The sequence below is a fragment of the Salvelinus alpinus genome, chromosome 7 (genome assembly GCF_045679555.1).
Source record: "Salvelinus alpinus chromosome 7, SLU_Salpinus.1, whole genome shotgun sequence".
Taxonomy (NCBI): Eukaryota; Metazoa; Chordata; class Actinopteri; order Salmoniformes; family Salmonidae; genus Salvelinus; species Salvelinus alpinus.
In genome coordinates this window covers 30,343,914-30,364,697 of record NC_092092.1, presented here as the reverse complement: position 1 = coordinate 30,364,697, position 20,784 = coordinate 30,343,914, and the positions used below count along the sequence as shown (strand labels likewise).

The 20,784-nt window shown below is 41.1% G+C and overlaps 1 protein-coding gene across 1 annotated transcript; it reads right to left on the bottom strand.

Moving 5' to 3' along the window:
* Positions 1 to 5,588: 5,588 nt before the first annotated feature.
* LOC139580776 (glucagon-like peptide 2 receptor) lies at positions 5,589 to 20,472 on the bottom strand. Its single transcript, XM_071409779.1, has 13 exons — positions 19,401 to 20,472; positions 15,818 to 15,932; positions 15,508 to 15,612; positions 13,777 to 13,898; positions 10,087 to 10,193; positions 9,570 to 9,726; positions 9,176 to 9,335; positions 8,930 to 8,990; positions 8,695 to 8,761; positions 8,156 to 8,244; positions 7,890 to 8,028; positions 7,644 to 7,685; positions 5,589 to 7,515 (listed from the first exon to the last, which is right to left on the bottom strand). The coding sequence occupies exons 1-13, from the start codon at positions 19,488 to 19,490 to the stop codon at positions 7,135 to 7,137; spliced, it is 1,635 nt and encodes a 544-aa protein (XP_071265880.1). The 5' UTR covers positions 19,491 to 20,472; the 3' UTR covers positions 5,589 to 7,134.
* Between the last annotated feature and the right edge of the window lie 312 nt (positions 20,473 to 20,784).

Genomic DNA, 20,784 nt, shown 5'->3' with positions numbered 1-20,784 from the left:
AGTGAATGTTCCTGAGTGGGCTAGTTACAGTTCTGACTTAAATCTACTTGAAAATCAATGGCAAGACCTGAAAATGGTTGTCTACCAATGATCAACCAACTTGAAGAATTTAGAAAAATAATAATCAGCAAATGTTGCACAATCCAGGTGTGGAAAGGTCTTAGAGTCCAAAAAAGACTCATAGCTGTTATCGCTGCCAAATGTGCTTCTACAAAGCTTTGACTCAGGGGTGTGAATACTTATGTAAATGACAACAAAATGTGGAATAAGTCAATGGGCATGAATTCTTTCTGAAGGCACTGTACATATGCCAACCTCTAGAGAACTATTCCCCAGCACACACCCTTCAATTATCAGACTAAATATCCTGGTCACACCTACCACAACCCTGCGCAGGTGTGACAGGGCCTTCTAACATGTGACACTTCAGCTCTGGAACACTCTACATGTCACAGAGGCTGCTTCAATTTCATAATTTAAAACACAACTAAAGACCTACCTATTCAAGCTAGACAGGTTAAAATGTCATGTTTGATCGCCTAACTTGCTTAAAATATACAGTACCAGTCAAACGTTTTAGAACACCTACTTATTCAAGGGGTTTTCTTTATTTGTACTATTTTCTACATTGTAGAATAATAGTGAAGACATCAAAACTATGAAATATCACATATGGAATTATGTAGTAACCAGAAAAGTGTTAAACAATATATTTTAAATTTAGATTCTTAGATTAGATTCTTCAAATAGCCACTTTTTGCCTTGATGACAGCTGTGCAAACTCTTAGCATTCTGTCAACCAGCTTCATGATGTAGTCACCTGGAATGCTTTTCAATTAACAGGTGCGCCTTCTTAAAAGTTAATTTGTGGTATTTCATTCCTTCTTAAAGCGTTTGAGCCAATCAGTTGTGTTGTGGTGGGGGGGTATGCAGAAGATAGCGCTATTTGGTAAAAGACCAAGTCCATATTATGGCAATAACAACTCAAATAAACAAAGAGAAACGACAGTCTATCATTATTTTAAGGCATGAAGAACTTTGAAAGTTTCTTCAATTGCAGTTGCAAAAACCATCATGCGTTACAATGAATGGCTCTCATGAGGACCGCCACATGAATGGAAGACCCAGAGTTACCTCTGCTGCAGAGGATACGTTCATTAGAGTTACCAGCCTCAGAAATTGCAGCCCAAATAAATGCTTCACAGAGTTCAAGTAACAGATACATCGCAACATCAACTGTTCAGAGAAGACTACATGAATCAGGCCTTTATGGTCAAATTTCTGCAAAGAAACCACTACTAAAGGGCACCAATAATAAGAAGAGACTTGTTTAGTTCCAATCTCTGTGTCTGTGTGAGAGGCAGAGTAGGTGAACGGATGATCTCTGCACGTGTGGTTCCCACCGTAAAGCATGGCTTTGCTGGTGACACTATGATTTATTTAGAATTCAAGGCACGCTTAACCAGCATGGCTATCACAGCATTCTGCAGCGATACGTCATCCCATCTGGTTTTGGCTTAGTGGGACTATCATTTGTTTTCAACAGGACAATGACCCAACACGTGGTTTAAGGGCTATTTTACCAAGAAGGAGAGTGATGGAGTGCTGCATCAGATGACTTGGCCCCTGCAATCACCCGACCTCAACCCAATTGAGATGGTTTAGGATGAATTAGACCGCAGAGTGAAAGAAAAGCAGCCAAAAAGTGCTCAGCATAATTGGGAAATCCAAGACTGTTGAAAAAGCATTCCAGGTGAAGCTGGTTGAGAGAATGCCAAGAATGTGGACTTCCTGACGGGCCGCCCCCTGGTGGTGAAGGTAGGAAACAACATCTCCACTTTGCTGATCCTCAACACTGGGGCCTCAAGGGTGCGTGCTCAGCCCCCTCCTGTACTCCCTGTTCACCCATGACTGCGTGGCCATGCACGCCTCCAACTCAATCATCAAGTTTGCAGACGACACAACAGTAGTGGGCTTGATTACCAACAACGATGAGACCGCATACAGGGAGGAGGTGAGCGCACTCAGAGTGTGGTGTCAGGAAATCAACCTCTCAACTTCAACAAAACAAAGGAGATGACCGTGGACTTCAGGAAACAGCAGAGGCAGCACCCCCCTATCCACATTGACGGGACAGCAGCGGAGAAGGTGGAAAGTTTTAAGTTCCTCGGCGTACACATCACGGACAAACTGAAATTGCACAATTGAGAGCATCTTGTTGGGCTGTATCCCCGCCTGGTACGGAAACTGCACCGCCCACAAACGCAAGGCTCTCCAGAGGGTGGTGCGGTCTGCACAACACATCACCAGGGGTTGTCCCCTCCAGGACACCTACAGCACCCAATGTCACAGGAAGGCCAAAAAAGATCATCAAGGACAACAACCACTCGAGCCACTGCCCATCCAGAAGGCGAGGTCAGTACAGGTGCATCAAAGCTGGGACCGAGAGACTGAAAAATAGCTTCTATCAAGGCCATCAGACTGTTAAACCATCACTAACACAGAGAGGCTGCTGCCTACATACAGACTTGAAATCATTGGCTACTTTAATAAATGGATCACTAGTAAATTTAATAATGCCACTTGAATAATGTTTACATATCTTGCATTACTCATCTCATACGTATGTATATACTGTATTTTATACCATCTATTGCATCTTGCCTATGCTGCTCTGTCATTGCTCATCCATATATTTATATGTATATATTCTTATTCCTTTACTTAGATTTGTTTGTATTAGATAGTTGTTGTGGAATTGTTAGATTACATGTTAGATATTGCTGCACTGTCGGGACTAGAAGCACAAGAATTTCGCTAACACTCGCAATATCATCTGCGAACCATGTGTATGTGACCAATACAATTTGATTTGGTTTGAAGCTATCATCAAGGCAAAGGGTGGATACTTTGAAAAATCTAAAATATATTTTGATTTGTTTAACATTTTTTGGGTTACTGACCAAGTCCATATTATGACAAGAACAGCTCAAATAAGCAAAGAGAAACGACAGTCCATCATTACTTTAAGACATGAAGGTCAGTCAATCTGGAAAATGTTAAGAACTTTGAACATTTCTGCATGAATCAGGCCTTCATGGTTGAATTGCTGAAAAGAAACCACTACTAAAGGACACCAATAATAAGAAGAGACTTGCTTGGGCCAAGAAACACTAGCAATGGACATTAGACCTGTGGAAATATGTCCTTTGGTCTGATGAGTCCAAATTTGAGAATTTTGGTTCCAACCGCCATGTCTTTGTGAGACGCAGAGTAGGTGAATGGATGATCTCTGTATGTGTGGGCATTTCCATATAGCCTTTTATCATTTTTATGACTTACAACACTGTCTAGGACATAGCTTAAAACAAGTAGTTGCACTGGCAAAACTGAAGAAGTGGAATAATAGATGTATGGAGAATAACAGTAGTGTTCTTGCTTACATAAGCACACTAATTACCTTATATTTTTGCCCATTGTAAGGAAAGAGTATTTTTCCACTGATTTACGTTAGCTATTGTGAAAGACTAAACAGATGTGTCGGAAATATGAGTTGGTCAAGGCTGGAGGCAAAAATGCTGACCGGAGCCTGCATTTGGGCCTGTTTAAATTATTGTTCAATGAGATACATTAAATATACCACAAAAATAAAATAAAAATTTATTCAGGGCCCTAGGGAATTGTTGTTGTTTTGAAGCTAATTTCCTGCAATTCTACATCGTGTAACATGACTCATGACATCTTATGTGTCATGAGTCAAGTATCAGTTTAGATAGACATATTTTTCAGAAAGTGATTAGCTCAATTGATAGCAACATACTAACACATTAGGCACTCCCCATGACACCAAACCAGTCCCATCGCCACCCTTACCCTGGGCAGCCACTCCATCCCACTGTCCTCCTCCGTCTCCGACCTTGGAGTGTTGCTAGACCCCTCCCTCACTTTCTTCGATCACCTAAAATCTGTCTGTGAAAAATTATTATTTCACCTGAATAACATCACCCGGCTTCTTCCTACTCTCTCCAAACCTGCTCTGGAAAAGCTGTTAAACTCCCTCGTCACCTCACGACTCGATTACTGCAATGCCCTCCTTGGTGGTCTCCCCTCAAAAAGCTTCCACAGGCTGCAGCTTGTGCAGAACTGCCAGGGTCCTCAAAGGAACCCGGTGATCTAGCCTCTCTCCACTGGCTGCCCAACCAATTCAGAATCAACTTCAAAATCATCCTGTTAGTCTTCAAAACCCTAGCCTTTGGTCTCCAATACCTCAGTGAACTCCTCAGCCCCAAACAGTCTTCACGGTCACTCCTGTCAAATGATCAAGTCCCAAAGACATGCTTAAAAACAATGGGTGACCGAGCATTCTGCTGCCTCGGCCCCTGGCTCTGGAACGAGCCCCCCCCCCCCCCCCCCCCCATCTCTGCATGTTCAGACCACCACTGTCATTAAGCCTGAGCTCAAGAATCACTTCTTCAAACTGTCTTTAACTTAATCTGATCTATGTTGTGGTGTCTGTTGTTGGTCTTGTGCATTAGTTTCAAGTTCTATTGTTTTGTCCTTGTCGCCTCTCTTATTATTTTGTCTATCTTGTACAGTACTGACCGCTAGCTATCTTTAGCCCTCTTATTAAAGCTTTTTAATTTAAATGGTTGCTCTCAACGTGAATAGCTTTGTGATTTACATCTGTAAAAGAAAAGTGCTCTGCAAATATTATTATTACTTCTGTAAGGATGAGAATTGGATATTCATGATTGATTAGAAAGGCCTCACGTGTGTATAAATTCCTGTCTATCACGTGAACTAATTGGGATGGTGGTTGCCTGACCCAGAATAAAGTCACTTCCTGTTGAGCTCCTTATGCTGTCTCATGTCCATGTCTTGTCTTATAGCTGACGTTACACTCCCTGAACCCTCCAAACAGCGTGTTACACTTCCAAATATTTATTTTATTCCTCAACTTTAGAAGGTCGTAACTCAGCTTCTGAATTTCTTAGACGAACCAAAGACATCCGGGGATAAGTGCATTGGAGTCGCGTCTTTCTCGTGGAATTCACAGCTTGTTTCTAGCCTTGCGGGGGCACGCAGTACCACTTGTTCAAAAAAAGGGCAAAAGGCATTGGTATAGATTGCTTAATATTATCGGGATCCATTTTTTTTGCCTTCACATTTTTAAGCTAACACTTTTTGCCCTTTTTTTGAACAAGTGGTGCTGGGTGCCCCCGCATACCCCCTCAATTTGAGCACTGACTATATTACTTGCACTTGTGTGGCATCTGAAAACCTTGTCCATGTGGTATTTTTTAAATGTTTTATTTAACTAGACAAGTCAGTTAAGAACAAATTCTTATTTACAATGACAGACTACTGGGAAACAGTGGGTTAATTGCCTTGTTCAGGGGCAGAACAACGGATTTGTACCTTGTCAGCCTGGGGATTCAATCCAGCAACCTTTCGGTTACTGGCTCAACGCTCCAACCACTAGGCTACCTGCCCTCCCCCCATGCTGTATCTGTTGTGTGTCGTTACCGTATACCTTTTTATTATTTAGTAATCAGTATCAGAGATTTGTTTCAAACACAAACGGTAATACAAGATTTCTTTAATGTATCACTATACGTTTTTAGATATGACAAATACATAATACCCACATCATGCACATGAACTGTAACACGTATCCTTCAGACTGTATCCTTCAGACTGTCCTTTTCAATGTCAACATTTTCTGACAACAAAAAATGTACACTTACCTGTTAATGCTCTATTGTGTTTATATACCTGCAGTAAGTACCTTTATGTGATAAAGTTTATTTGAGTAATTTGATTGTTTTTCTGATAAAAAGTATGTACATAAATATACACTGAGTGTACAATACATTAGGAACACCTTCCTAATATTGAGCTGCACCCCCTTTGCCCTCAGAACAGCCTCCATTTGTCTGGGATTCTACAAGGTGTCGAAAGCGGTCCACAGGGATGCTGGCCCATGTTGACTCCAATGCTTCCCACAGTTGTGTCAAGTTGGCTGGATGTTCTTTGGGTAGTGGACCATTCTTGGTACACACTGTTGAGAGTGAAAAACCCAGCAGCGGTGCAGTTCTTGACTCAAACCGGTGCACCTGGTACCGACTACCATACCCCGTTCTAAGGCACTTAAATCTCTTGTCTTGCCCATTCACCCTCTGAATGGCACACATACACAACCCATGTCTCAAGGCTTAAAAATCCTTCTTTAACCTGTCTCATCCCCTTCATCTATGCTGATGGAAGTGGATTTAACAAGTGACATCAATAAGGGATCATAGCTTTCATCTGGATTCACCTGGTCAGTCTGTCATGGAAAGAGCATGTTTTGTACACTCAGTGTATGTATTATGATTTTTCATAAAACTCATATTTTTTATAGTGGAACATTACTCACATACACGTAAACAAAACGATACACAAAGGTACCATACAAATAATCTGTACAAAGATACAACAACACCAATCTCATTGTCTATCCAAGCAAGGACTTGTATCGCGTTCTCGCTCCTCGCCTCCTTCTCAAACCCCATTGGACGAGAAAGTGAGGGTTCTCCCCTTTGACCTTCTCCTCAAATGGGTTTTGAGAAGGAGGCGAGGAGAGAAGACGCAAGGTGTATGCAATTGAGATTCTTCCCATCTGTCAGGAGACAAGGCACCTTAACAGTTCATAACAGTCCAGAAAGGGAGGTGGCAGGGTTTGGGAGTAACTGATTACAAAAAAACAGCTAAAATATTGTAATCAGATTACAGATACTTTTGAGAAACTAGATGACTACTTCTAGAATTACTTTTAAATTCAGAAACGATGTTTGTTTTGGTTTTCTCAATGACAATCAATTCAGCATTGAAAAAAGGCGCAAGTTTATGTTCGTTCCACCTGAGTGTGGCTGCCCACAAATCAGAGACCACTATGATGACACACCAAATGTGTTTGATGGATGCTTTTTGTCTTCTTCTAATGCCTCTTCTGGGGAAAGTAATTCAAAAGTAACTGAAAGTAATCAGATTATGTTACTGAGTTTGGGTAATCCAAAAGTTACATTACTGATTACAATTTTGGACAGGTAACCTAACCAATCCTGACAAGGAGTGTCCACAAGATGGAGGAGGTCAGAACTCGCTCTCCTCCAGTATCTCCTCCATGGTCTCTCCCAGCGTCATCTCTCCATCGCTACTTGACAGGCTCTTCCTGGTGTGGAACTCCAATCCTCCCGTGTCTCTCTCCCTATCTCGCCACCCTGCCACCTCCCCTCCTTCCACCTCTCGTCGCCCTCCTTGCCCCTGCAAGGCCACCTGCAGCAAGTGGGAGTGTGTGGCAGGCCCACCCCCCTCCTCGTATGATTCGCTCTGCTGGGAGCCATGGGGGCGTCGGCCTCTAGAGCACTTCCACAGATGTTTGAGGGGTTCGCCCCGGAAGTCGATGCAGGGCATGACCTGGAAGTGGTTTGTGAACAGGAAGAGCTGCCATCGCTTTTTCAGCTCCGTCTGGACCTGGAGATAACAGATTTTTATTTGAGTTATTTTTTTTATTTTTTTTAAAATTCTATTACGATTAGAACGATTTGTTACGCTAACACTTAGGCTACAGTAAATTGAACTGCTAGTTTGTGGATAGTTACCTCTACGTTGGCGAAGCAGTACAGCACAGAAACCAAGAATCCCTGAGAGAGAGGTATTACTCATAATGATTGTATTCAAGGTAACAAACTCTACCGGACCATTTGCATGTATTATCAAGACACATTCTTTCCCTCTAAATGCAGTTCTTAATGGGATCAGGATGTTTTCCTATCTTTACTCAACAGGAACAATTAAACATTTGTTATGGTCTTTTGGAAGGTGGCCATTTTGTTATCAGTTCTTACCTGGAAGGAGCTGAGGGTGAGGTTAATGAAGTTCCTGGCATAGCGGCTGCTTCCCTCCACACTCTCGTCTATCAGTATTGTGAAAACTACCTCGTGGATCCCCAGTAGAGGGATCAGGACTATCGTAGCCCTGGCCAAGCTAACAGAGAAAAGGAAAGGAGTTTTGGCATTCAGACTGTATTGGGGTTCAAATAAAATAGTTGCTTGAGGGTGCTGGCTACTACTGTCACAGATCAGAGTAAACCTTTAGAGTGACCGTAGCCTACCTGTATCGGTAGTCTGTGAATTTCACTTGGTCTGCCTTTAACTTTGAGAGCAGCAACATTAGTATTTTGATGAATATGTAGAAAATGACCTGCAACACAAATCAAATTTATATTTTTTCTGTAAAACAGTAGGAGATGCTTATGTTTTTAGGCTGGTGTGTAAAAAGTAAACTGTGTCTTTAAGAGGAGAAACACTATCTTATTGGGATCAGTGCACCCTAACCATTCTGCCCTATATGACATGCTTGTGACTGCTTCTGACACCCGCTGCTCTGGCTGACGTCTATGTCACATGGTCTGTGAACTATTGATCTTAAACATCCCAAAATCGGTGTGAAATCAGTGAAAAATCACAGGAAATCTCACAAGAGCTGATGCCCCCAGTGTGTCAGTCTTGTGCACTTTTGGCGTACACTGTAGAGTCATATGGTTTGATAGACGATTTATCGTTGTGTCACGTTCTTAGATATCAGTGGAGCATTATTTGAGTGGTGATACAGGAGGTTGCTATAGATTATATATTGTAGGTTGCTACTCACCAACACAGATAAAGTGATGGGTCCCCTTATTATCCACCAGATCCATCTATTCTCATTGTTCCAGCACCTTAGGACAGGAGAGATTCAAGCGAGATTTGGGCCTACAGCATCAGCTTGTATCATCGACTATTGGGTATTTACACAGATCAGTACTGATTGATTACTTTATGCGAACAGACAGAAATATGATCAGAAGTCTTGAAATGAGTGGTGGAAATTCTCCCCAAATACTTACCCTTTATTTTCATATAAAACTTTGCTCACTGCCCATGGCACCACAAACACGAATGGAGTACCTTTAGCGAGAGCAAAAGTATTTTGTTGCCATGAGCTCTATCTTCATTAGAGCCTTACCCTATCCAATGAACATGTGCCTTTCAAACATTAGAGCCTTACCCCAACCAATCAGAATGTGTCTTTTAAACATTAGCGCCTTACCTCAGCCAATTAACATGTATCTTATAAACATTTAGAACCATACCCCAGCCAATGAACATGTATCTCTTGAGCAGCCGTCTCTTGGTGAGGACGTCGGTGAAGAGGAGGGTCTGGAGGAAGATTGCTTCTACCAGGAGCCAGAAGTAGTTACAGGCTACAAAATACTCCATGGACACCCGGGAGGCCTTACATACCACCGTTATCTACAGGAAGAGGAGATATTAGATGATATATTACAGTGCCTTATCCTTGTTGAATACATTTATTTTACATCATAGTCTCTTGTGACAGACGTTAACGTAAGAGCACACCTGAGATTTGGTTCTGGGTGCCCGAGATTTCTTCTATCATAAGAAATAAGTATTCTGAAGGCCAGCATGGTTGAAAATGTAATGTTTTTATAGATTTTTTTAACAAACTCTACAGGACATGAGTACCACTGAGTTGGAGTATGAGTTCCACCCTTGGTCGTCACTGGGTAGCTTGGTGTACATGACATGTAACACGATCTCCTTTATGAAGACGGCTATGGCTCTCAACATGAAGGACACAAACAGATTCATGTGGATGTAGTTCCTCGTACAGTGGAGCTTCCTGGAAGAGACAGATGTTAGCATTGACTCAAACCCACCACTGACTATTTAGTGTGGAAATTGATTTTGTGATTATGCGACTAAGATGAATGCTCAGTACATAGACAATCCATTGTGGTTTATAGTGATCAATAACATAATCTGTAATCTTGTTATTCTGCTTCCCCTGGTATCCATTTATATTTTATTATCAATTAATGACATTGAACACTGACCAGGGGTTTTGAATCAATTACATGACTAAGGAGTATGTCATTGCTTTGCAGTTGTGTCATCGCCCTACGATAGTAGAATTCATCATAATCATCATTAACATGTGCCTAACCCCCTGACCCCTGCACTCTGGCCCCTTGACACTAACCTGAGAATGCCCATGAGCAGAGTGGCCAGAGAGAGGGAGGAGAGGGACAGAGAGTAGCCAACGATGGAGATGACCCTCAGGGCTGCATGGCGAAACCACTCATCTTCCTGAAAGACACAGACATGGAAAAAAATAAGTGAAAAAGAGGCAATTGACCTCAACCTCTGAAATTCACTTAGATATTACCTTTGATGATACAATGAAAGCAATACATGGTTATAACATCTACAGAAAATACAGAAATGCCAAAAGATGAGTGTTGCCGTTTAGACACTATTCAGAACCACATTCCTGTAAAGCTTAGAGAGGATCTCATGTTAAATACTGTTGAAGTATTATGGCTACAGGTTCATCTGCCTCACCTAAATCCCATTGTGGTGGGAAGCCGCTATAGACCACCAAGTGCTAACAGTAAGTTTCTGGATAACTTGTTAAATGGTTGATAATGTACACTACCGGTCAAACGTTTTAGAACACCTACTCATTCAAGGGTTTTTCTTTATTTGTACTATTTTTTACATTGTAGAATAATAGTGAAGATATCAAAACTATGAAATAACACTTATGGAATCATGTAGTAAACAAAAAAGTGTTAAACAAATCAAAATCTATTTTATATTTGAGATTCTTCAAATAGCCACACTTTGCCTTGATGACAGCTTTAAACAATCTTGGCATTCTCTCAACCAGCTTCACCTGGAATGATTTTCCAACAGTCTTGAAGGAGTTTTCTATAATGGAAGCCTCTCCAACATAATCCAGGTAGAACCAGGAATTCCCCAGGGCAGCTGTTTAGGCCCCTTACTTTTTTCAATCTTTACTAACGACATGCCACTGGCTTTGAGTAAAGCCAGGGTGTCTATGTATGCGGATGACTCAACACTATACACATCAGTTACTACAGCAACTGAAATGACAGCAACACTTCACAAAGAGCTGCAGTTAGTTTCAGAATGGGTGGCAAGGAATAAGTTACACGGAACCCAAACCGTCTTATTTTGTCCCCCCACACCAAACGCGATCACACCACACAGGTTAAAATATCAAAACAAACTCTGAACCAATTACATTAATTTGGGAACAGGACAAAAAGCATTAAACATGTATGGCAATTTAGCTAGTTAGCTTGCACTTGCTAGCTAATTTGTCCTATTTAGCTAGCTTGCTGTTGCTAGCTAATTTGTCCTGGGATATAAACATTGAGTTGTTATTTTACCTGAAATGCACAAGGTCCTCTACTCCGACAATTAATCCACACATAAAACGGTCAACCGAATCGTTTCTAGTCATCTCTCGTCCTTCCAGGCTTTTTCATCTTTGAACTTATATGGTGATTGGCTTCTAAACTTTCATAATATTACTACACCGACCGGCAACACAGTTCGTCTTTCAATCACCCACGTGGGTATAACCAATGAGGAGATTGCACGTGGATACCCGCTTCTATAAACCAATGAGGAGATGGGAGAGGCAGGACTTGCAGCGCGATCTGCGTCAGAAATAGAAAGCATTTTTATTTTAGCCCTTGGCAACGCAGACACTTGTTGATGCACGCGAGCAGTGTGGGTGCAATAATTGAATAACATAGATTTATACATTTATTTTGTAACGCTCGCGCGCAGTGTGGTCAGCCTATTTGTCCTAAATATTTCAAAAACTAAAAGCACTGTATTTTTTGACAAATCATTCACTAAACCCTAAACCACAACTAAATATTGTAATGAATTATGTGGAATTTGAGCAAGTTGATGTGACTAAACAGCTTGGTGAAACCCTGGATTATAAACTTTCAGGGTCAAAACATGTTGATACAACAGTAGTTAAAAACTTCTTAGGGATAGCCCCCTTTTTTTCAATAACTTGAAGTATGAGCAAACTACATGACATTTAATGTGAAGTCAGCCAGGTACATTTGGGCAAATCGTGAAGGAGACGTTTACATTCATATTAAATTTTTCTGCAAGAATATCATCAAATCTGTATACGTGGACTTTGATTGAGCTTTTCCAGTATTAGTAGCCATATTTATTATAAGTTCAACATTTGCAAACAACCAGTTTTCATAACTTCATAACTCTCCATATTCATATAATTTTTGTCCAAAAAGAAAAGGCTGGCTGTCGCACAAGGTTAACAGCTACATTTTGCGACAGATACAGGGTTTCTGGATACTCCCGTAAAGCCCAGCTCATTGGCTATCTAGCTAGCTTTGTTTGGTGCTTATTTGACAAAGTTAAGAGTCGATCAAGTGAAGACCGCCCGCGTCATCGGCATGCCATGAAGGGGTCGCTCTCTGACCAAATGTGGTGTCCTATAGGATATACTACACCCCTAATGATATAGTGAAGTCTGGTTACATTCTAGGATCTCTGAGGAATACATACGAACGTGATTTGACTGGTTGAAACAATGTTTAGGGTTAGATTTTCAAAGATTCCTTTCTTTGCAAATTGAACGAGTGGAAATACAAAATCGATCGTGCATGCCATATGGACCTTTTTAGGATATGAAAAATGATTTTATCTAACAAAACAACACTTTATGTTATCTCTGGGACCCTTTGGATGATACATCAGAGCAAGATTTCAGAATGTAAGAACACATTTCACCTTCAGAGGTGAATTTATCAAACCTATTTGCGGTGAAAAAAGTGTTTTGTTGTTAAGGGCTCTCCTCAAACAATAGCATGGCATTTTTCCCGCAGTAATAGCTGCTGTAAATTGGACTGTGCAGTTATATTAACAAGAATTTAAGCTTTCAGCCGATGTTAGACACTTATATGTACCGACATTAGTTTTTTCTCTAAAATCTGCGATCGTGATACAAGGGGCTGCATGATTTACAACTATCCTTCCTACAGGCCCTAGATTTGTCGCACCTAGACTACTGTTCAGTTGTGTGGTCAGGTGCCACAAAGAGGGACTTAGTTCAATTGCAATTGGCTCAGAACAGGGCAGTGTGGCTGTACATAGAGCTAACATTAATGATATGCATGGCAATCTCGCATGGCTTAAAGTGGAGGAGAGATTGACTTCATCACTACTTGTTTTTGTAAGAGGTGTTGAAAAGCTGAATGCACCGAACTGTCTGTTTAAACGACTAGCACACAGCTCGGACACCCATGCATACCCCACATGACATGCCACCAGAGGTCTCTTCACAATCTACAAGTCCAGAACAGACTATGAGAGGTGCACAGTACTACATAGAGCCATGACTACATGGAACTCTATTCCACATCAGGTAACTGATGCAAACAGTAGATTCAGATTTAAAAACAGAAAGAAATACACCTTATGGAACAGCAGGGACTGTGAAGAGACACACACACAGGTACAGACACACGCACACGGGTGCTGGCACACGCACTCTACACACACTTGTAATATTGTTGTATAGTGGTATCATAGTGGTATCATACATTTTGTGTTGTGGATATGTGGTGGTATGACAGTGTTATATGATGCACTGTTTCATCTTTTGTTTTATGTGTAATATAAGTGTCTTAATGTGTATGCACCCCAGAAAAAGTAGCTGCTACCTTGGCAGCAGCTAACGGGGATCCCTAATAACATACAAATGGGAAATCTTTAACTGGGGTATGGTTTATTGTTGACGTTTCAGTTGCAAGGCCTTTTCCAAATGCAAGGCAAGTCTCCACTTTGTTTCCTCTCACAGCCTTTTCCTCACCTCGGGTTTAAAGAAGTCTTGGTCATCACATTCTGTCTTCTCCCGCCAGACATCCGTAGAATTCTCCTGGAGTCGCCAGGACCCATTGGACAGACACTCCATGTACACTCTCCTGGAGTCATCTGGGTCCGGAAGAGAAGAGGAATGACTGGATCGAGAGATTTGCTCATGTTCCAACCATGTTGGAAGGCACGTTTAACTGCGCTTCTAATTGTGTGTGGTACTGTATGAAATGTTATGATGTTGTGTTGTGCCATCACATGACGTTATAGATGTAGAATGTATGGATAGGTGTGATATTTATTTATTCATAAGGGACAATGCACATAAATCAACATCAATATTACAATAATGAAACATCCATGTAAATGTGCCGGGGTTAGCCAAAAGATCATTTGCACCTGTAGTACCTGGGCATGTAAGGGCCTTTTCACAGCCACTATATAAATACTCACTAAAACAATACAAAATATATCATTCTAACAACAACAACACGATCATCAACTGTCGTCTTACATATGAGGAGTCACAGATAACTCATGTGTACAGGTTTGGATAGATTTGAACTATGTTTTCAATTTTCAATTTAAAAATACAATAGTCAGTGCAGCTTCTCAAGTCCATGTGCATTGCATTCCAGTATTTTGTAGCTCTAACAGAGAAGGCCGATGGGCCGATTTTACTGTGTCGAAAAGGGACAACGCAATCCCCTCTAGTTACTGCCCTTGTTATCCTGGAGGTGCTTTCCTTGAGCATGATATGCCGGCATAGGGGTGGAGAGACAAGACCATTCAGGATCTTAAAGACAAGGCTTGCAAGGCTCTACATCATGCTTAAAGCTATCCAGACTAAATAAATGATGTATGTAAATTATATGACAATGGTGGTAACTGTTTGGTTTGTTATCAAGTGATTCGATTGGTTTCAGAATAGTAGCTCCTGCCTGTGACCAGCATGTGAGGCAATATCTCAAATGGGAGAAGATTATAGCATGCATATATAGTTTTATAAACCTAAAGTTGGATAATCCAAACTTGACTGTGTTATTAAGCACCTTCTTCACATGTTTCTTAAATGTCAAGTTGGAGTCCAAAATGACGCCGAGATACCTGAAATTAGACACAACTTTCAGACGCTCCTCATTAACAAGAACAGCTTGTTGGGAAGAATCAATGGATTTCTTAGAGAAGTACATAGAAACAGTCTTTAAATGCAGGCAAGAATTAGTCATACATTTAGAAACATGTACCATAGCTTCAGTTAACTTGTTAACAACTAGTTGTCTATTTTTCTGTGTACTTACAGAACTGTATCGTCTGCATACATCTGCATGTTAACTTGTGGGCAAACAAGTGGGAGCTCATTTACATAGAGGGTAAACAGAAGGGGGCCTAATATTGACCCTTGTCATACCCTGAAGTTATAGTAAGGAGAGTCCGACTGAGTGTCCCCCAAACAAACCCTTTGACTTCTGTTTGTCAGATAGGAATACATCCAACGAATAACTTCAGTGGACACATTAACGGGGGATAGTTCGGAAGGGAGGACCTCATGATTCACAGTATCAAAGGCCTTTTTAAGATCCAAAAAGACTGACTTCACCACCTATGTCCAGTTTAGACTTAATGCACTCCAAAAAATAGCAGTTGGCTGTTTCGGTGGAATGGTTAGTTCTGAATCCAAATTGCATTTGATGGTTTGAGTTACCCTGAATGAAGCCTCCAGACTCACCCGTTGTAATCCAGGGAAGGTAGGAAGGACAGGGCACTGACACGTTACCGGGAGCTGAGTGGGGCCAGCATACAAACACGTCAACCATCCCGTTACAGTAGATTCCTGAAAGGACAAACAAGTAAAGAGTAAGAGACAGACAGAAAAGTACATCAATAATAAAGTTCTATTGCTTAACGGAAAATGAATTTCCATATAGATCAATTGCTGCCCTGACAGTCTGGCTGCAATTAAATGACAATACACATTGTAGCGGAAGAATGGTACAGTGATACATGCAACTGGCCAGGGCCAAAAACAAACTGCTCACCAGTTTCTGAGAAGATGCTTTCTGCTAAAATCCTGGTGCAGTTCTCCCTATATTCATTCCGTTTAGAGATCAACTCTTCAAGTTTCATCTTCGTGGCGTCAGTTAATGGGGGATCCTAATCAAATCAAATCAATCACAGAGCCCACCACCTTTCATGTGAAATAAGACAGTTATAAAGAGAGGAATATTTTATGATAAACTATACATTTTTACCACCCCCAACAATGTGCCAGGAAGACTGAGGGGAATGTGGTTTTAGTGAGAGTCCACAAGATGGCAGTATTTGAGTAGAATTCCTGTTGAGCTATCTAACTACCCAACCTCCATCTTTGTTAGGTGTCTGTGTAGGCAATTTCACAAGCCTAGGGCTCAATTCAATCCGTATTGTCGAAGTTCAGCACTGTAGTGCAATTGAAATGTAAAGGTAATTTCCGATTGAGCCGACATATGCAAGGCTAACCTTGAATGCAGTTTCCGCAGACGCAGGAACATTGTCTTAAATTTTAAATCGTGCTATAGCGCTGAACTTCGGCGATACAGATTGAATCGAGACCCTAATGTCATGTGGTCTAAACTAATAGAAGTAAATGCACCTGTTTCATTTACTCTGAGAAGAGAAATCAAAATGGGAGATTTGACCAGCAGTAACTCAGTTAGGCTGCGTTTACACAGGCAGCCCAATTATGATCTTTGGACAATTATTTGCATATCTGATATCTATCTAGTCTTTCCCTAATGTGTAAACATCAAAAATAACTACAGGGAATCTAATCTTTTGACTTCCAGTTCATACAGTACCACCTCCATATGGCTGCGTTTACACAGGCAGCGTAATTCTGATCTTTTACCCAATGATTGAGCAAAAGATCAGAATTGGGCTTCCTGTGTAATCTGAATCCTGATAGAAACCCGATCCTCCATATGCGACCTCTGTCTGGACCTCAGATTAGATTTTTTTTGCTCTTAAGTGGTTTGATGCTGCGTTCATAACCAAGTGGGAAGGTGGTCATTAACAGTTGTGAATTTGTAAATACCAGTTGGATCCTATCATGTGCTTTGAACTCGTTGAGAAACGCTGATTGGCTAATGGCCAACAAGCTGTAAGTACAGACGTCATGATTGTAAACCAATTATAGCGTTCAAAAAACAGAATAGATTTTTAGAAATAATGTTTAGTTTTTACATCTAACTGCAGAAAATGCTGTTATCGAGGTAATTTCCTTAGTAGGTGATGTCAGAGCTCAGCATGTGGGACAAGTTGGAGCTCAGGGATGATAGACGAGTTTCCAACTAGTAATTACGAGGGGGATTCAAGTGGATTTTTCCCAGTTGTATGTGGTAAATACCACCTTCCCACCTGGTTATGAACGCATCATTATTGCACACTATTGCGCATGACCTGTTGTTACCATGACAACCACCCCAACATTTACAGTAGCAGTGATGGGAAATGAGCATTACATCTGTTTGCTACTTCAGAGGCTACATCAATGCGAATGCGCAAATCTGATCTTGGTCACATGTAAAACTGAGTGGACAGTCCAAAGAATTTCTGAAGTATAACGAAAATCTGATTTGCGTTCTTAGGGTGGCTGTGTAAATACAACCTTATGCCTATTCATGATCTTGGTCCAAAATGTAAAGTGACTGCCCAGTGTTTCCAGATTTCTATGAAATGTGACTTATTCATTTTCCTTACAAATCTTTTTAATGAAATATGTTGAAAAGCAGCTTTTCTGTGTTGCAATTGTGTGAGCATACCCCAACAACAAAATGGTTAATGGTGTGGGCGTATACTAGTCGAAAAAAAGATTAGCGCAAGTAGACTGCTGATTGGCCAGCTCAAGATTACGTTATGCTCTATGAGGAAATAGCAAGCATTTTTTAAATGGTCTGTTTGAGATACAAGTTTGAGGTGGGGTTTTTGAAGTGTTTTTTTCTCCAATTTAAGCTTTGGCCACAAATACGAGTATCAACAACCTTATTTGGATATGAGTTAACAGAATATTAACTTTTAAGATATCTTACCACATGATTTGGCAATGTTCTATACAAATAAAACATTGACAAAACATAATAAATTCAATTATTCTAGTGACAGACCAACCCTTCTCTTCTTTTTGTAAAGTAAACACAGAATCAAGGTTTTCCCATTTAGAATCTGTTATTCCACAGGTGAGGTGCAGTACCGTAGATATATCATCCAATGGATTCTATTTCTATGTGCGGTACTCTTTCTCTGACCAACATTCCCTGCCTTGCCTTCACACTCCAATGGGGATACATACTGTATATCTATCTGAAATGTGTAACCTCTCTCTACTATCTGGGGTGAAAAGAGGGTACAGGGGCTCTCCTCTACTTTAAGAGAAAACACTTTAAATTCCACTGAGACACTTAAGGGATTCTGAGCTTAACTCAGTTACATATTTGGAGAGAGTGCTGATATAATTGAGGGCCTGAGAATAAAATCCGAGAGATCTCTACTGAGATCATGTTTATCATATAGTATGTAGCTACTATTGAGTAAAGGGATGTATTTACAGTAAGTACACAAGGTAATACTGAAGGTATAGAGTTTTAGGAGTTACTAAGATAGAATCATACTTTGGAAATGCGTCGGTGTATTTTATCTGCCTGATACTGTATGTCCGTTTCTGGTTGTTCTGGTACATTTTGCAGCAGATTTTGTGATAATATTTATGTCTGGAGTGATATGCACGGCCACATGTGTGCCATGCCATGCAACCCAGTACATTATCATATAGCCATGTTGCTAAGCAACTCCAAAGTTCTTGCATATCCCAGTCGCATAAAAAAAACAAAGATTTCATACCATAAATTCAGGGCTTATCATCTCACTGTGTCAGTGAGATAGATTATGGTTTTACAGTTCAACGGTAGCAACTCATCCTCTCAATCAGATAAAGGAGAACTGGAATCTGGAGCAAATTATGTTTCTCTGTTGTGAGGTTGGAATATTTGTGAGATTACTTCAATTCACTTTTTTAACAGAATATTAGTTTTTTCATATTTTACTGAATATTCTATATGTACTATAGATGTTCAAATAAATGCTCAACAAAAAAACAAAAAAACATGTTTCTTTTTTACTGGCACTCCTGACAGGAAACAAGTAGGAAAAGTTGTAAAGGAAATATCAAATGGCTCCCAAACTGGCTTAGAATCAATATTCTGGAGAAATTGAATTCAGATTAGTACATGCACATGTGTGTGCCCTGCTTGTGTGTGTATGTGTGTGCATATGGGCGGCAGGTACCCAAGCGTTTTAGAGAGACGAACCAGCAACCGGAGAGTTGCCAGCCAGTTTGAGTCCCGGGTCTGACAGGAAAAAATCTGGTGGGAAGTCAGCTGGCAACCGGAGGGTTGCTATTATCAAGTCCTAGATGCCGTTGTACCTTGATCAAGTCACTTAACCTGTATGTGTGTCTTTCGGGGGCGTTGGGATAAAGCAGATTTTGGTTGGACTTTGTGCTGACAAATAAAGTGATCTTAATATTAATGTGTGTGTGTGTGTGTGCGTGTGTGTGTGTGTGTGTGTGCGCGCGGCTCACCATCTTACCTGCAGACTGGAGAGGAGCAGTAGGAGTAAAGGAGAGAGTGTGGTGCTCCCCAGTGCCCACCCCCCTCTGTGCCAGGCTGGTCGTAGCATGGGTATGGCACTTTGTTTACATATAAGCTGGATGGCACCTCATCGACCCGCCTGCCATCGATGCTCTCTTCACACTCATCCTTGTCTTACCTCTCAGCATCCACACCACACGGAACCAACACATGGACAAGCCTCTTCTCTAAAGTGTCCAGTCCTTTCACCAATGTGGTTTTCCAGGTAAAGATGGTTTGAGACTTGTGAACGTGTTATGTGCTTGGTTAAGCTGACTTACTCACGGTGTAGGCTGCTCTCAGTGTTTGGCTTCTGAGCTGATTTTTGAAAGGCAGTGTCTTCTCTCTTCAACATAGGCTCGCCTCAAAACAATGGGTTTTCGGGTAAAGATGATTTGTGATTGGTTTAGGTACATTTTTATAGGTGCCTGGTAGAGATGGAGCCGGCTTCTTCTTAGGATCGGTGTTTACCTTCTTTTAGGCGTTGGTTGATATTCTAAAGGTAAATTCTTCCTGTAACTAATGTTTTGGGAATAAATAGTGTTCTTCTCTTGGTTGACAGGTGTTTAGTAAAGATATCCAGGAACTTATTCTAGTTGTGGATTATTTTGGAGCAATGTTCCCCATCTCATTGAGGCTTTAAACGAGACACTCCTTTTTAAGTTGTGATCAGTTTGATAAAGTTTTCTCTGACATCTCTACTAGTTTTAGTATGTTATAAAGTTGTCCTCTGTCCTAGTTGACGTGTGTTAGTAAAGTTGTCCTCTGTCCTAGTTCACAAGCATTAGTTAACTTGTCCTTTGTCCCTCACCTAGTTGACGTGTATTAGCAAAGTCATCATTGTCTTCTTAGTATTTGGTAAAGTTGTCTTTGGCTCGTCTGCCTGTCGCTGTGTGTTTGGTTAAGTTGTCTTCGTCTCAGGCTCATTCTCAAGGGTTCTGTTGTCTGTCCTCCCTGATGTCCTGAACGCGACTGAAAGCGTCTGTGGATCCTCACCCATCAGTCTGCCTCCCCTTTTTCTCCGCCCGGCCTTGTCCCAGCCAATCAAGATAAGACAAGGGAGAGCTATTTTACTGGAGTGACTTTATAGTCCAGGAGGGGAACGCACACACAAGCAGAAAGTATACACACACATGCGTGCGCACACACACACACACACACACACACACACACACACACACACACACACACACACACACACACACACACACACACACACACACACACACACACACACACACACACACACACACACACACACACACACACACACACACACCGTAAGGTGTGCAGTGTTGATCCATGACTGGGGCTAAAGGTTCAGTGGCAGTTTTATGTGGGTG